The sequence below is a fragment of the Cannabis sativa genome, chromosome 6 (genome assembly GCF_029168945.1).
Source record: "Cannabis sativa cultivar Pink pepper isolate KNU-18-1 chromosome 6, ASM2916894v1, whole genome shotgun sequence".
Taxonomy (NCBI): Eukaryota; Viridiplantae; Streptophyta; class Magnoliopsida; order Rosales; family Cannabaceae; genus Cannabis; species Cannabis sativa.
Window position 1 is genome coordinate 1218521 of NC_083606.1, and position 18172 is coordinate 1236692.

Below are 18172 nucleotides of genomic sequence, written 5' to 3' on the forward strand. Positions count from 1 at the left end.
TGCTGAAGGTTGTTCAGCTGTGTGTTTCTTGTGTTTGAGATCTAAATGTGTTTAGATCTCAAAGCTTGAGGTTGTTCAAGCATTAGGTAACTTTGTATAAAAGTCAATTTAGATTACTTTGTTTGATTTGATGAATCAGAACTGGATATTGTAATTGAATTGATTGTTTAGTGAAAGTTACTGTACCCGGTTCAAGGGAACCCAAGCACTACTCGGTTGGAATGCGTTTCCAATGCAGAGGAAGCTTGTAAATTCTGTGTTCATTGTTTTTAATTTCTAATTCATAACATAGAATTAATCTGCTAAGAATCATCAATATGAACTGGTAGAAATTAGGACTTTCATAAATAATAGGTACCTTAATTTCACTAAAGAAAAGAAAATAGATTTAATTTTACTAAAGAAAAAGAAAATAGATTCATTCAGAAAAAAAGAAAGTAAAAAAAAAAAGAATCATTCTTTTCTTCTTTTACAACAGCAAGACAAGTATATTTTTTTTTTCGAGTTTATATATATATTTTTTACTACACAGTAAAATAAATAATGATATATATATATGTTATCTTTTGGGTTTTGTAGTTCAAAGATTTTGGTTGTTGCATACAATTGATTAATCTGGTTTGTCAATATATTATCTTTCTCTTTTTAATTTTTAAATATATGAATAATTAATTTTTCTATTTATAATCTAATAATAATGTTGCAATTTTTTGTGTTCATAGCTTGCTTCTTCATTTGGAGTCTTCATCAATACGTTCAAAGATATTTCACTATAACAAATTAATAAGGTAATTATTTGATCAAGTTCTTTATTTCTTGTTCAATATTATTAATTATATATTTAGTATATTATATATATAGTTTATCAATGTACATTACAACTCAGATCATAATGTTTAATGTTTTTCTTCATTAACTTTGATATAGTCATCATTTTAAATAAGTTTAATTTGTGATTAAATTTCTTAATTTTTTGAGTTTATTACGATTAACCCCATTACTTAATTTTTGGGGTAGAACTCATCAAACTCTAGTTTTGTTTTGATCACTATTTTGTCCACTTTAGTTTGTTAAGTGTCAAGATTAACTGCCACGGTGTACAAAAGTATACATGTAAAAAAATTTCATTTGTCCACCTATTAATTATATAAATATTAAAAAAATGATTTAAATATTAATTATTTTTTATCCTTGTATCCTTTTTCTTTCTTTCTTCTTTCTCCTTATCTCTTTCTCTTTGCTTGGTGCGGCGTCGAAGTCCGACCAGGAGCACGGTGCTCTGACCATCTCTCAAGTCATACCTCATATCCATTCTCCCAAGCCCGAGAACCCCGGGCCCCAGCCTCTCTTTCTCTTCCTTCCTCACCATCTCTCTCCTGCTCCTTCTCTTCTGTTCTCGACTCAACCATGACCTTGCCACGACGGCCGTCCATGGTCGCTGATGGTCTAAAAGGACCACAGAAACCTGATCTCGAAGCCTAGAAACCTAAACCCAGTGATCCCCTGAGTCTGTCTCTCTCTATTTCTCAATTTTTCTATCGATGAGGCTAAAGCTTTTTGGCTTCGATTTGGCCTCTTTGGTTGTCAATAAGCTAGAAGAATCTCGTTTCTAGCTTCCTTGTGTCGAGAGCTTCCAGATCCCATGGTTCGCTTTTCCATGCACCACTTTTGATCAAAGACGACCACCACGCACGACAATGCTCTAGGTTGGGGTTTGATTTCCAAGAAGAAGAAGAAGAAAAAAAAAAAGAGAATTTTTCTTTTTTGATTTAAAAAAAAATTAAATTATTTTTATAATATTATTAATATTAGGTGGACCAATAATAATTTAGCACGGGTACACTTCTGTACATCGTGGCAGTCTACCTTAGCACTTAACAAATCAAAGTGACGAAATAGTGAAGATCAAAACGGAATTGTATTTTGGAGAGTTTTACTCCTAAAAATTCAGTAATGAGAGTTGATCATGCTAAACTAAAAAATTTAAGGAGTTTGGTTGTAAATTATCATTTTTAACTTAATAATGTTAATTCATTTTTATATGTCCAAAAATAATAAGAAATTTACGCAATATACGTAAAAACATAATTTTTTTAATATTTTTTACAAATTTTGAGAAAATTATAAATTTTATGAAATTTTATACTATTTGTGCAAATATAAGATTTTTTTCAATATATATATATATTTATATATATAAAAATATATAAGAGAAAGTTAAAAAAAAATATGGGAAAAATATTTCTCAACTTTTCTTAAAATTTTTCCATAAGATAATTTTTTTTTTTTTCAAACTTATACCTTTAAACCTGTAAAAATGAAAACTCTACTCTTTTTTTAAGGACTTTTTTTTTTATTTACATTTTCATCAATTATTTTTTTATCTTTTTTTATATAGATTTTCACTTATATTTTTGTTTTAAAAAAATATTACTTTCACGTTACTATAACAACAACATTAAAACATCATTGTTCTAAAATAACAGATAAGCAACACTATATACATATATATATAGTTCTTAAAATTATGTAGAAATTATTTATTAAAATTAAATTATAATTTAGTCTTTTAAATTATATTATATTATTTTGTATGCAATAATATTATTTTCATAATATTAAAAAATAATTGAGATAATTACATAATTCATTATTTTTTTATAAAATTTTTATATTTTTACATTTAAAGATTTTTTTTATATATTTTGTATGCAATAATATTATTTTCATATATATATTGAAAAAAAATGTTAAATTAAGTGATTACTTGATTAGTTATCTTTCATGTCAGTGGAAATTAGATATCCTATAAAATTTTGTGAAATTTAAAATAATTTACAATATAGATGTTCAAACTGTTTATTTCACACACGTGCAACAGACTCTTTAAACTCTATTTTCAGCGTGTTAAATTTTTTTGAATTTCTCAAAATTTTAAAAAAAATATTTTAAATAACTACAACGTATACGATCATAAATAGAAAAAAAGAAAAAATCAAATTAATTTTTTTTCTAAATACCAAAACAGATAAGGGCGCATCGAAAAAGTACATTGTAGAATTTTTCTGTAAATTAATGGATCACTTTTTCTTACAAAATAGAAAAATATATAGCACTTGTCTCTCTCTCTCTCTGATCCATTTTCCTCTCTCTCTCTTATCTCTCTTTCTCAAAAGCAAAAAGTATGGCCAACTTAATGGTTGAAGGAGCTCTTCTCTCTAGTTTCACCAATGTCCTATTTGATAGGCTTGCTACCAAAGAGGTTATTAACTTCTTTCGAGGAAATGAACTCAGTCAAAAGTTGCTCAAAGAGTTGAAGACTATGTTGCTATCGGCTAATGCACTGCTCAACGATGCTGAGGAGAAACAACTTCGAGACAATAACGTAAGGAATTGGCTTGATGCGCTTAAAGAATTAATCTATGAAGCACATCACGTGATGGACAAGATCAGTAGTGAAACTCTGCGACTCAGGGTGGAGAAAGATGACCTCAAAAGCACACCAAGTAACCTCTTCCACATTCAAGTGAAATCTAAGATAGAAGATATCCTTAAAACTCTAGAGGATATTTTAAAACAGTCAGAACATCTTGGTTTGAAAAATGTTGACCACAAAACAACTTTACACAGACCACATGCCCCTTTGTTAGATGATTCTCAAGTTTATGGAAGAGAGGATGATAAACAGGCTATTCTTAAGCTATTGTTGTGTGATCATGATGATGTCGTCGAAAAGATTTCGGTTATTCCCATAGTAGGGATGGGTGGAATCGGTAAAACTACTCTTGCTCAGAATGTGTATTACGATGCCAATGTTCAAGAACACTTTGACTTGAAAGTATGGGTAACTGTATCTGATGATTTTGATGTTCTTAAAATAACAAAAGTTATTTTGGAGAAGATCGTTGGAAAAAAATGCGAAACAAACGAGCTACATCAAATTCAGAAAGATTTGAAGGATGCTTTGGCTGGGAAGAAATTTCTTTTCGTTCACGATGATGTCTGGAATGAGAATTACGAGTTGTGGGATCTTTTGAAAAGCTCTTTTCAATCTGGTGCACGAGGAAGCAAGATTATTGTCACCACACGTAATGAAGATGTCGCACTGAAAATGAAGACGAGAGATGTTCGAACTTATTACAAGCTTAAAAACATGACTGATGATGAATGTTGGAAGGTTTTTGCAGAGCATGCCTTTGATCATGTAGACACCGATGCTATTGTATTTTCTGAGTTGCAAGAAATCGGAAAACAAATTGTTAAGAAGTGCAAGGGCCTTCCCTTAGCTGTTAAATCAATGGCTGGACTTCTACGATCTATGTCAACTCCTGACGAGTGGAGACACGTACTGCATAATGATGTGTGGGAGTTGCCTAATTCTCACAACATCGAAATTATTCCAGCCTTGTGGTTGAGTTACCGATTTCTGCCTCCTTATTTAAAGCCATGCTTTTCCTATCTTTCAATATTTCCCAAAGACTACAATTTTGGTGATGATGATAGAGAAAAACTAATCTTAATATGGATGGCAGAAGGTCTTTTGCAACCTCAAAAAGGAAAAAGAATTGAAGATGTTGGAGAAGACTATTTGAATGCTTTAATAGCAAGATCATTTTTTCAAAGAAACACAAGGGATCTTTCTCTTTCAATGCATGATCTGATGCATGATCTAGCTATGTATGTGTCAAGTAAATGTTGTTTCATTTATGATAGTTGTAAGGTCTTGCACAAGCCTAGTAGCAAGACTCGCCATCTATCATACATGAAAGACTTAGAAAATACAACAGAATTTGACGATGAAAACGACTTTTATTCAAACTTGCGTAGCTATTTGGCTTTACCATTGTCAAATATATTCTCTCCAACTAAAACAAGATTAACAGATGAAATCATGTTGTTGAAGGATGGAGGATGCTTAAGGGCACTTTCTTTGTCAGAATCTCATACTACAGAGTTGCCTGATAAGATTGGAAATTTGAAACATCTCAGGTATTTGGATGTAAGCAACACACCAATCAAAGAATTGCCTGCTTCAATTTGTGTGTTGTACAATTTGGAAACGCTATTGTTGAACATGTGCTACGAACTTACACAATTACCTACCAACATTTCAAAGTTAATTAATTTGCGCCATTTAATGATGAGAGGCACTTGTTTGAAAGAGATGCCACCAAGGATTTGTGATATGATGAATCTTGAGACATTGAGTGATTTTGTTTTGTGTGAAAATGACGGATCTAGGATCAAAGAGCTGGGTAAGTTGGAGAATTTACGTGGAAGCTTGCAGATTTCAGGCCTTGTACATGTTAAGGAAGTGAGTGATGTTTTGGAAGGAAACTTGAAGAACAAAAAGAATTTGACTGAGCTTATTTTAAGATGGAATGGTGAAGCAGATGATTCGGTAAAGGAAAGAGAAGTACTTATTGCACTCCAGCCACATGAAAATCTGAAAAAACTCAAAATCGAAGGTTATAGAAGCACAAACTTACCAGATTGGGTAACACATCCATCCTACTCTAATTTGGAAGAAGTTGATCTAGACTGTAAAAATTGTTGCTTGTCATTGTCATCATTTCAGCAACTAGTTTCGCTAAGATATCTTCATATCTTTTGTATGGAATTTCGTGGGGTTTATCTAAATAAGCCATTTTCACTCTTGACAAGATTGGAGCTTCTTGGAATAACTACATTGGATTGGTCAGTTGCCAATACAGATGACCAAATGTGTGAGATTTTCCCTGCTTTGAAGGAATTTCATTTAATAAAGTGTGGGAAGATAAATGTGGCACTACCTGAGGGTAATTTTCCTTCTTTGAAAAAGATTGTGATTGACGGTTGTTATGAATTGGTGACTATTTTTCCATCAAGTAGTACTCAAATGGACATTGCATATCCCTCCCTTGAAGTATTGGAAATATCTTTTTGTCCAAGGTTGGAGTCATTTTCAGAAATGGAATTATTGCCCTTTACTTTAAAACGTCTACGTATCTCAAATTGTGATATGCTTATGGAGAATCGCGTGAAATGGAATCTACAAAGACTCCCATTGTTGATTGAGTTATCACTTTGTGGATATGAAGGAGAGGTGGATTCATTTCCAGAAGAATGGTTGCTCCCACCGACTTTAACTCATTTGGCAATCGACGATTTTGATAAGCTTACAGCTCTAAACAACAACGGTTTTCACCATCTCACCTCAATTCAACGATTGCATCTTTATTACTTGAGCAAGCTCGAGTGTTTACCAGAAGGAGGACTGCCCCAAACTCTTACTACTTTGAGGATAGAACATTGTCCTCTGTTAAGCCACAGGTGCAAGGAAAGAATAGGGGAAGATTGGCCCAAGATTCAACACATACCTATCATATACATACATTAGTAACAAAGTCTCTTTTACTCAACAGGTAACTTTTTTTTTGTATTTTAATTTAAATGTTCTGTAATTGTTAAGTGTTATATGTTATTCTTATAATTTCTATTATGTTATTAGATCAATGAGCTACAATAAATGAGGAGCTTCTTCAACTTCTATCTCTTGATGATGTTGATCTTGCCTTCTTGAAGCTTTTAGACGGTTGTCCCACTTTCTGGAAGCTTTTATGTTAGTTGGACAGTTGGAAGCAGATTGATTTCGTTTTTGATTGGCAAAATCCTCTACTCGATGTCTGTCATTTGTCATAAAGAGTCTTTACAAACATTGTTAGGCTAATGTTCGAGTGATTTGTTTCGTCTTGAGTTTGTGTGAAGCCTATATATGGTGTGCTTAGAATAATAATATTGTACATGAAGTGTAATAGTTGTGTACTATTTGCACTTTGTGTCTTTGGTTTGTGTGTGATTTTCCTTCGCTTTTGATTTTATTTGTGTTGTGTGGGTTTTGTTTGTTTTTTTTTTTTTTTTGTGTGGTTTATCTTTATTTCTGTTGTGTTGTGTGAGATTTGTATTTTGTTAGTTTCCTTTTGTGTTGTTTGTTGTTACCACGGTATTCCTCCGCCATAAGTGAGGATTTTCAATAAACTCGGGAAGAGATCACTCATGGACATGTGATCTTCTTCTCTTCCTATAAGAAAAAAAAAGGTGTTTATGGACCAAATAAGAAATATCGATATTGGTGCAATTAAGTATTTAGTCCCTTATAATTTAATAATAATTTTTTAAAAAATATTGCTAACTAATAACAAAGTGTCACCTTTAGGTGGAACTAATACCAATACTCTTATAAATATAGTGGTTAAGCTTAGGAATATGGATGACACTCCTATTGAGTTCAAGGTATTGATGACCAATAGCTTGGGAATATTGTTATTGAAGTAATTAAATATTGGTCCCTTATTACTATTTTATCTATATACTAATAAATTTTTTTCATAATTTCAGGGCTTTGAGGATTTGGGGGCCTAAAAAGCACGTCTTGCTCACCTCACCTTAGGGCCGATCCTACTAATAAGATAAAAAGATATATAAAAAAATTTTATTTATTTGATCTTTTTATATATAGCTAATACTATATGCTTTATTAGTTGGTGATTTCTACTGATTTAATGTGAAAATTATCATAGACTGAAAAGTAATATCAACTGTAGAAATTTGGTTTACAATTTCTGCTATAGTTTTTGCATTTTTAATCAATTCATGTTTTGGAACAATTTAACTTGTCAGCTGTCTACAATACTTCTCAATCTCCCAATAAGTTAAGAAGAAATTATGCTTGCTATATATATATACCAATATAGTAATTTCTATCACTCCTATCTTGAAAGAGAAGAAAAAACTAAGAATAAAACATAAAAGTAGATTCAATAGGAAGTGTTAATTTAATATAACATTATATAGAGGAATATGTTAGATTCATATAACATTGGATGTGTTAGTTTCCTCTAAGCCTTTCATCCATGAAAATTCTCCTAAATTATATTGAGGTATTCCTCAATATATTTTCAATACACTCGACCCCAACACAAATTACGGGTCAGGTCCTAGGTCCAGGACCGGGTCTGGGTTTCCCGTCTAGGTGTGGGTCCCGGGTCCAAATTCAGGACTGGATCCCAGGTCCGGGTCGAAGATTGGGGTTAACTTCACTTTGTAAATATTATAATACAATCTAATACAGATCACTATTTATTATGTATTAAATAATATAACTTATATTGTATTGAAAAATTTAGCCATAATAATTAATTCAATACATTGTTTTATTCAAACATATACTCTTATTTATTATTTAATACAATACAACTCTTATAAGACATACCAAACGAGCCTTTATAGTTTTCTTTTTAACATGTAACAAATTTTATTGCTACGAGGATTCTATGAAATAGTCATGTTGATTTATGTCTCAAGTACGTAATGTACCATTGGTAACTTTTCTCTATACATTGAAGTGATGAATATATCTTTATATATTAAAAGTGTCTATCTAACGACATTTCTTGGTTTAACAGAATATACTTAAAAATAAAAGAATATTCTGTTAAATTTAACGATTAGGTTTGATCTCCCGTTAACAAATAAATTCAATAATTAAACCCAAAAAATTAAACAATCTTTTAAATATTAATAATCTCTTTTTAAATTAAAAAAAAAAAACATTTTAACCACATATCTCTCTAACAAACCTATCTGAGAGAATATTAATAAATTTTTTTATTTATTTTTTTTTTAAAAAAATCTTTATATATTAAAGTTAACTCACGTTATCTAATGTTTTCTCTGGATAAGCATAGGAAGCAGAAATACCACTTCTATCTTTGTGTGATTGCAGATATACCACTTCTGTCATTGACCCACTTTTTAGCTTTATAAATGGAGATGTTCATATAATATTAACACTTTACAAAATATTTATAGATATAAACTTACATTACAATGCTATGTTAAAAAAAGAACTAAATAGAATAATCTACTACTCCAATAATAAATTTATTTACAATTTTATAATTACACTAATATTATTTTTAATACATTATTAAATAATATTTCAAATATAAATATTTAATTTTTTCAAACAAAAAATTTGTAATCTTTAAAAATAAAATACATTCAAAATTTTAAAAAGACCAAAATCTTAAATAAAACTAGCAATACGTGGCTCGGCACGTACATTCACCTAGTGTATATATAATATTGTCAAAAAAGGATAGAGATTATATAGTAATAAATAAATAAGAATGGAATCTGGTTTTTCACAAAAGATGAATTTTTTTTTAAAAAAAAAAACAACTTTTGCAAGAACCAAAGCAAAACCATGTGCATATAACATCTTTCAAAAATATTAATTAAAATATAAAAATAGTTAGTTAAACGAAAAATACAATTTACAATTACTCCATTAAAAGATTCTTAGCATAAATAATAATATTTTCTGTGTATTCTTCATTTCTTGTGTATTCATTTCTTGTGTTTTTCTTCAGAAACTGAAAACCATGGCTGAGTTAATGGTGGGAGGAGCTCTTCTCTCTGGTTTCATCAATGTCCTCTTTGATAGGATTGCTTCCAAAGACGTCCTTTGCTTTTTTGGAGGGGACAAACTCAATCAGAAGCTGCTCAAAAAGTTGAAGACTGTGTTGCTTTCGGCTAATGCGCTGTTGAATGATGCCGAGGAGAAACAACTTGGAGACAACAACGTGAGGAATTGGCTTGACGAGTTAAAGGAAGTACTTTATGAAGCAGATCACGTCATGGACAAGATCAGCACTGAAGCTCTGCGACTGAATGTGGAGAAGGATGAACTCGAAAGCACAGCAGCAAGTAAGCCACCCTTGAGCTTTGTCTTTAATAATCCATTTGACATAAATGCTGTGAAATCTGAAATAGAAGAAATTCTTGATAGCCTAAAGGATCTTTTAGAACAGACAGAATATCTTGGTTTGAAAAGGGTTGACCCAAAAACATCTATACATAGATCAGATGCTCCTTTGTTAGATGATTCACAAGTTTATGGAAGAGATGGTGATAAAGAGGCTATTCTTAAGTTATTGTTGTGTGATAATGATGCTAGTAGCCCAAACATCTCAGTTATTCCTATAGTTGGGATGGGTGGAATTGGCAAAACTACTCTTGCTCAGAGCGTATATTATGATGTTACTGTCGAAGAACACTTTGCTTTGAAAGTATGGGTAACTGTGTCTGATGACTTTGATGTTCTTAAGATAACCAAACTTATTTTGGAGAAGATCACTGGAGAAAGATGTGAAACAAAAGAGCTACATCAAATTCAAAAAGACTTGAAGGATGCTTTGGCCGGGAAGAAATTTCTTTTTGTTCATGATGATGTGTGGAATGAGAATTACGAGTTGTGGGATCTTTTGAAGAGCTCTTTTCAATCTGGCGGCCAAGGAAGCAAGATTATTGTCACCACACGTAATGAAGATGTCGCATTGAAGATGAAGACGAGAGATGTTCAAACTTATAAGCTTAAAAACATGTCTGATGATGAATGTTGGAAGTTGTTTAGAGAGCACGCTTTTGATAATGTAGGCTCTAAAGAGGTAATATTGTCTGAGTTGCAAGAAATTGGAAGACACATTGTTAAGAAGTGCAAAGGGCTTCCTTTAGCTGTAAAATCGATGGCTGGACTGTTACGATCTATGTCAACTCCTGACCAGTGGAGACATGTGCAGCAGAGTGATATGTGGGAGTTGCCCAATTCTCACAACATCGAAATTATTCCAGCTTTGTGGTTGAGCTACCGATTTCTGCCTCCTTATTTAAAACCATGTTTCTCCTATCTTTCGATATTTCCCAAAGACTACAAATTTGGTGAAGTTGATAGAGAAAAACTAATCTTAATATGGATGGCAGAAGGTCTTATACAACCTCAAAAAGGAAAAAGAATTGAAGATGTTGGAAAAGATTACTTGAATGCTTTGATAACAAGATCATTTTTTCAAAGAAACACAAGGAATCTTTCTCTTTTTATGCACGATCTTATGCATGATCTAGCTATGTATGTATCGGGACAGTGTTGTTATATTTATGATAGTCGTAAGGACTTGGACAAGCCTAGTAGCAAGACTCGACATCTATCATACATGAAAGACTTAAAAGATACAATAGAATTCGACAACATAGCTAGAGTGAAGTATTTGCGTACCCTGTTGGCTTTGCCACTCTCAACATCATATAGAATATGTCAAACAAGATTCATAGGTGAAATTTTGGTAAGTGATGGAGGATGCTTAAGAGAACTTTCTTTGTCAGAATCTGATATCGAAGAGTTGCCTAATTCAATTGGAAATTTAAAACATCTCAGATACTTGGATTTATGTGCCACAAAAGTCAAAGAATTGCCAGCTTCAGTTTGTGTGTTGTACAATTTGGAAACACTGTTGTTGAATAGATGTTATAAACTCACACAATTACCTACCAACATGTCTAAGCTTATCAACCTGCGACATCTTATGATAAGAAAAACACCTTTAAAAGAGATGCCACCTAGGATTTGCAATATGATGAATCTTCAAACATTGAGTGATTTTGTTTTGTGTGAAAATGATGGATGTAGGATCAAAGAGTTGGGTAAGTTGGAGTCGAATTTGCATGGAAGCTTGAAGATTTCAGGCCTTCAATATGTCGAGGAAGTGGGTGATGTTTGGGAAGGCGAGTTAAAGAAGAAAAAGAATTTGAGTGAGCTTATTTTAAGATGGGATGGAAAAGCAGATGATTCAATAAAGGAAAGAGAAGTACTTAACGCGCTCCAACCACATGAAAACTTGAAGAAACTGAAGATACGCGGCTATAATGGCACAAAGTTACCAGACAGTTGGGTAACACATCCATCCTACTCTTATTTGGAAGAAATTGATCTTGAATGTGAAAATTGTTGCTTGTCATTTTTATCATTTCGACTACTAAGTTCACTGAGATATCTTCGTATTTCTTGTCTTGATATGCGTTTTGAATTTAGTGGAATTTCTTGGAATAATAATCCATTTCCACTTTTATCAAGATTGAAGCTTGTGGGAATAACTACATTGGATTGGTCGTTATTTCCCAATACAGACTATGAGATTTTCCCTTGTTTGAAGGAAATCTTTTTAGAGCATTGTGGGAACATAAATGTGGCATTACCTATCTGTAATTTTCCATCTTTGGAACATATCATCATTCGAGATTGTGATGAATTGGTGACTATATTTCCATCAAATAGTAATGGTATTGACATTACATATCCCTCTCTTGAAATATTGAGCATATATAGTTGTTCAAGGTTGGAGTCATTTTCAGAAATGGGATTATTATTGCCCTCTACTTTGAAACGTCTAGGTATCTCAGAATGCCATATGCTGATGGAGAATCGCATGAAATGGAATTTACAAAGACTCCCATCATTGACTATTGTAACACTTTGGCGATATCAAGGAGTGCTAGATTCATTTCCAGAAGATTGGTTGTTCCCACCTACTTTAACTCATCTTGTTATCGGTCGATTTGATAAGGTTACAACTCTAAACAGCAACGGTTTTTGCCACCTCTCCTCACTTCGACAGTTGGATCTTCATCACTTGAAACAACTAGAGTGTTTACCAACAGGACTCCCACACACTCTTACTACTTTGTCAATAGAAGAATGTCCTCTATTGGATCTTCAACACATACCTAACATACATGCAACTTTTCTTTAGCCCAACTTTCAGAGGGATTGAGTTTGTTTCTAATTGGCGCTTTTGAACTCATTGTCTGTCATTTGCCATAAACAGTCTCTATTAACATTGATCATAGGCTAATGATTGAGTGATCTGTTATATAGTTTACTATTTGCACTTTTTGTTTATGGTTTGTATGTGGTTAAGTGAGGAATATGTCACTCATGGAAATAGTAAAAGAAATTACTCTTCTCTCTATTGTTCAATACTGTTACAAATGCAAACTTCATCCATAAATGAATAAGATAAAACCATATACAAATTATGTTATTTGGTGTTATTGGTTATTTCCAACTTATCTGATTTTGCAAAGCTTTCACAGCTACAGTAAGTTTTTACAAAATTTTATATATCTAATAAATTTGATAGCTCTGTTAGGGCTAGTGGTACTAACTACTAATCCACCTTTCCAATGTTAGAACTGGTTATTGGAAATGTCATTTTAATTTGTAAAGATTTTTCTAATATTCATTTTATACATTGTTCTAAGTTGACTAATATTCAGTTTCTAATGAGCATAAGGTCTGCATAGTAATCTGGCTACCCTCATTTTATTGCTCTGATTGAATCTATTCATTAATGACATTTCTTTGGCACTCTTTCTTCAAATAAAAGTTTTTAACCATGACAAGATTTAAGAAATAAAAATCCTTATATTTATTTATAACTGAGAAGAGATGGGCTACTGTTATTGACCAATGATTTTGTTAGCAATTGGAGAGAGAATGAACTCCGGTCATGGCTTTTCAAACTTATGGTTCTAATCTAATTGAAAAGAGAGTACTGAGTAGTATGAAATTATGAATTTGAGACCTTTAATAAGTTACATTTACTGAGAAACATAAATAGTTCATAGATTAATAGCTAAGATAGACTGGAATAGCTCGCCATTCACAGCTAAGTTCCGTCGGTTTAGAGGAAAGGCCTACAAGTGGAATGGATGACCTGTGAGCATTGGCCAAATGTGCCGATAATACCCCGGGAAACTGGTGGAGTTCCCCTGTTTACAAGCAGTTGAGCAATGTTCAGAAGGGTCAGTTGGATTGGGTGAAAAGTGAGCACATGATATACGATTACTGCAAAGATACTAAAAGGTTCAATGGTGAGATGCCACAAGAATGTTCAAAGCAGCAATTTTAAGTAAGGTGTGACACATGATAATTATGAAGATATAACAGAAAAGTGTATTTATAACTGAGAGATATAACAAGGAATAAAACATTGGCATGGCCAGTAATGCTACTTTTACAATTACTTATTTTGGATTAAGCTTTTGATGAAAGAGCATGTTTTCAGAATATAAATATATTTATACACAGTTACTCCATAAGCAATTAAATTGATGTTGTTTCAAGTTTCAACAACTAAGTTTCTTAGCCTCAAGATTGTTGTTCTACTTCTAATTAATGATATGGTATGTTTTAAAATTAGAATTAGATGGGAATAAAACAAAGAAACATAGAAGAAAGAATGAGTTTTGGTTAAATATAATGGAGATTAAATTGATTACAAAAATCCCAAATTATCATATACTAGGAATAGGGCCGGCCTAAGCATTTTGGGGTGCAAAATTTTAAAATTGGACTCTTTTAAAAAGAAAAGATTGTGTACATTAAAACTACATTCTATTACTAGCATTTTTTTTTAAGATTCGTTCATAAATTTTCAATTATAAGTTTTTTATTTATGTATATATAATAATAAAAAAAAAATGGCCCTTAAAAAAATGGGGTCTTGTGCAATGGCCCAAGCTGCCCAATGCTTGGGCCGGCCCTGTCTAGGAATTATTTAGACTATTTGATGAATTTTTTCAATATTTTATCTTCAATGTCATAACAAAGCCACCTTATAAAAATTATTCAATCCAACTCAATATTCCAAACACGACCTAATTGTTAAAATTGTAGGTGAAGTTGAGATTTAACTCATATTCTGTTGTACTTGATCCGAGACAAGCTGCTATAGAAAATTGATTTCAAAAGTCAAAAATAAATATTTATGTAAATATTTTAGCTGTTTTTTTTAAAAAAAAATATATATATATATATTTTATGTAAATAAAGGTAATTTCCCTAATTGCAAAAGAATTGCAAAAGTTTGTATAATGGGTAATTTCCCTAATTTAATAGATATTTTAGCTGTTTTTTTAAAAAAAAAAAGAAAATAGATATTTTAGTTTTTTAGCTTAATTATTAATTATAAAAATTATATAAAAAAAATATATCTTTTTTAATAAAAAACGTAATTTCCCTTTTTTTTTTTTTTTTGAAGACGATACGAAATATATCAGTAGTAGTAGTTTAAATTTTTAAATAAAAGATATATATACGTTGATAAATTATTTAATTTAAAATTAATATAATATAGAAGATTATTCTGATTAATTATATTTGTAATAGAAGTATATAATTCTAAATTCACTATAAAAGGATGAAAGCATAAAGCATTTAAGCTCACTTACCTACGAATTGAACAAAGAAACTCCAATTCAATTAATTCTATATTATTCATCAACAAATACTTCAATTTTCAATTCAATTAAAAAAAAAATGGGAGCTAGTGGTTTTCGTTTGCTGAATATGGTGCGGCCTTTTCTTTCATTTTTACCTGAAGTTCAAAGCGCGAACAGAAAGGTTACACTCAGAGACAAAGTATTGTACAGTGTTTTAGCATTGTTCATATTTTTAGTATGCAGCCAATTACCATTGTATGGTATTCAATCTATAACCGCCACGGATCCATTCTATTGGATGCGTATAATTCTTGCGAGCAGCCGTGGCACTGTTATGGAACTCGGGATAACACCGATTCTAACATCAGGCTTTATAATGCAATTGTTGGTTGGCTCAAAAATCATTCGAGTTGACAATAATGTTCGCGAGGATCGAGCTCTTCTGTATGTTTACTCTAACTAACTCGAGTCTGTTTGATATTGTTTTTTGTTTTATTTTCTTTTATAAGTAACCTTACATGAAAGAAACATCGTAGCACAAAATTAGAGAAATAATGTAACATTAACATTCTGACTTACATAAAATTCTAATATTTGTTGTTTTTTTGTAGAAACGGAGCACAAAAATTACTGAGTATGTTGATAGCGATTGGTGAAGCTGTTGCTTATGTTTGCTCAGGAATGTATGGAAGTGTTGATCAAATTGGAATTGGAAATTCCATCCTTATTATTCTTCAACTCTTCTTTGCTTCTATTATTGTCATATCCCTAGATGAGCTTCTACAAAAGGGTTATGGCTTAGGCTCAGCTATTTCGCTTTTCATCACAACAAACGTTTGGTAAGTAATTAGTCTTTTTTCTTTTATGGCTCTTTTATTAGTGATTTGATTAATGATTGGATAATGTCATGATTTTTCAGTGAGAATATAATATGGAAGGCGTTTAGCCCGGTCACTATTAGCAGTAGTGGCCGCGGAGTTGAGTTTGAAGGCGCTGTTATAGCTCTTTTCCATCAACTATTAACTCGAACAGACAAAGTTGGCGCTCTTCATGAAGCATTTTTTAGGCGAAATTTGCCTAATGTCACGAATTTGCTCTCAACTGTCATGATTTTCCTCGTTGTTGTCTACTTTCAAGGGTTTCGTGTTCTTCTTCGCGTGAGATCGAAGAATGCTCGTGGACAACAAGGCTCGTATCCTATCAAATTGTTTTACACCTCGAACATGCCTATTATACTTCAATCTGCACTTGTTTCCAACATTTACTTTATCTCCCAGGTGTGTGTGATCTCGATATTCTTTTTTGTCATAATCACTTTTTTGGATTAAAAAGATTAGAAGGGCACCATTAAAATTTAGAGGGATATTTTCGACGAAAGTTTCTAAATATTTGCAATTGTTACACATGACCCAAATTAAAAAGAATGACAGCAAAAGTATTTATCTTATGATTTTGTCGTAGTCGTATCATTTTTTGGTTGTTAAATGCCTATTAAGCCTGTTAAGTGTCAGCTCAGAACCACGTGGCGATATATTTCTTTAGCTTATTTAATACGTGGTTCAATAATATATCGCCACATATTTCTAGCTAACCCATGGCAAAAAAAAAAGATACGACTGCAATAAAATCGTAAGATAAAATATTTTTGTCGCTACTTTTTTTATTTAAGGTCATATGTGTAACAATTGTAAATATTAAAGAAATTTTGCCGCAAATATCCCAAGTTTTAATATCTAAAAGAAAAGAACACCTAATACATGTTAACACACAAAAATATTAGCCATAGCTAAAACCTAATACACTATTATTATTGACATATTAAACACTTTTTTTTTGCTTTACCAATTAATCTTACATTTTCTTATTATTCTTTATATGTGTATATACAGTTGCTCTACAAAAGATTTAATGGAAATTTTCTAGTAAATCTTTTGGGAATTTGGAAAGAATCTGAACAATATTCAGGTAGTGGTGAGTATGTCCCTGTTGGTGGATTAGCTTATTATATCACCAAACCTCCAAGGTAACTAATTATCATTTTCTCTATTATTTCATTTTCAACAATCTCTTAATATTAATTTATTCAATTTTTTTGTGCAGTTTTATAGCAGCCAATCCAATCCATGCATCATTCTATATTGTGTTCATATTATCTATTTGTGCAATTCTCTCAAAATTATGGATTCAAGTTTCAGGAACAACTGCTAGAGATGTTGCCAAACAACTTAAGGTATAATGACAAAAATACCCTCATCGATTAAAATTACGAAATTACCCTTCTGAGAAAGCGGATACTACAATAGTGTTATAAAATGTGTGTTTTACATATCATTTTTTTTTTGTTGGCTTTAATTGTAGGAACAACAAATGATAATGCCTGGACACCGCGAAGCGAACTTGCAAAAGGAGCTTAACCGTTACATTCCTACCGCTGCAGCGTTCGGTGGCATGTGCATTGGTGGTTTGACACTGTTGGCCGATTTTATGGGAGCTATTGGTTCTGGCACGGGGATTTTGCTCGCCGTGACAACTATTTACCAATACTTCGAGACAATCGAGAAGGAGAGTGCTAGTGAGCTTGGCTTCTTTGGATTCTAAATTCAAGCCAAAGCTGTAAAAATCATGAGATATTTTACTTAACACCATAGGTTATAGTTCTGTAGGATAATTAGTTTAAATTTTTTACTTTCAATGTTTAAATTCCCAAGTTCTTTTTTTTTTAGATATTAAGTACATACACTGTTTAACAACTTTATATACTTGTTTACCAATTAATTTTTTAATATTTTATACAGTTAAAATAAATTTGACTATTTTTTTTGTTATGTAAATATATAAAAGTAATATGAAATAACTAAAATCGATATGCAATTTTATTTCCAACTGTGAAAACAACATTTCAGGTAAGATAATAGTTTGGAGTAGAAAAAAAAATCATAATAGGTTCCAACTTCTAATTGATGAAGAAGGTCAAAATTAGAGTAGAAATTCTATATTAAATCAAGGTAAATTAACACTTATCAAGAATAAAAAATAAATAGAAATTGTAGTACTCGAACACTAAAATCAAGTA

At 31.5% G+C, this 18172-nt stretch overlaps 3 protein-coding genes and 1 pseudogene across 4 annotated transcripts; all 4 read left to right on the plus strand.

The window, feature by feature from the left end:
- The first annotated feature begins 553 nt into the window (after window positions 1-553).
- On the plus strand, window positions 554-7040 carry LOC115725047 (putative disease resistance protein RGA3). Of its 2 annotated transcripts, XM_061116802.1 has the most exons (3): window positions 554-788; window positions 3177-6404; window positions 6491-7040. In XM_061116802.1, the coding sequence occupies exon 2, from the start codon at window positions 3185-3187 to the stop codon at window positions 6377-6379; it is 3195 nt and encodes a 1064-aa protein (XP_060972785.1). In that variant the 5' UTR covers window positions 554-788; window positions 3177-3184; the 3' UTR covers window positions 6380-6404; window positions 6491-7040. The 2 variants fall into 2 exon arrangements, with proteins under 2 accessions (XP_060972785.1, XP_060972786.1); XM_061116803.1 differs by lacking the exon at window positions 554-788 and having other exon boundaries at window positions 3040-6404.
- Window positions 7041-7245: 205 nt separating this feature from the next.
- On the plus strand, window positions 7246-10029 carry LOC133038969 (putative disease resistance RPP13-like protein 1). Its single transcript, XM_061117697.1, has 3 exons — window positions 7246-7272; window positions 9414-9951; window positions 10001-10029. Exons 1-3 carry the CDS (start codon window positions 7246-7248, stop codon window positions 10027-10029), a joined length of 594 nt encoding a protein of 197 aa, XP_060973680.1.
- On the plus strand, window positions 9870-12828 carry LOC115725048 (putative disease resistance RPP13-like protein 1). Its single transcript, XM_030654459.2, has one exon. It carries the CDS (start codon window positions 10035-10037, stop codon window positions 12624-12626), a length of 2592 nt encoding a protein of 863 aa, XP_030510319.2. The 5' UTR covers window positions 9870-10034; the 3' UTR covers window positions 12627-12828.
- Window positions 12829-15196: 2368 nt separating this feature from the next.
- On the plus strand, window positions 15197-17882 carry LOC115697691 (uncharacterized; annotated as a pseudogene).
- The last annotated feature ends 290 nt before the right edge of the window (window positions 17883-18172 follow it).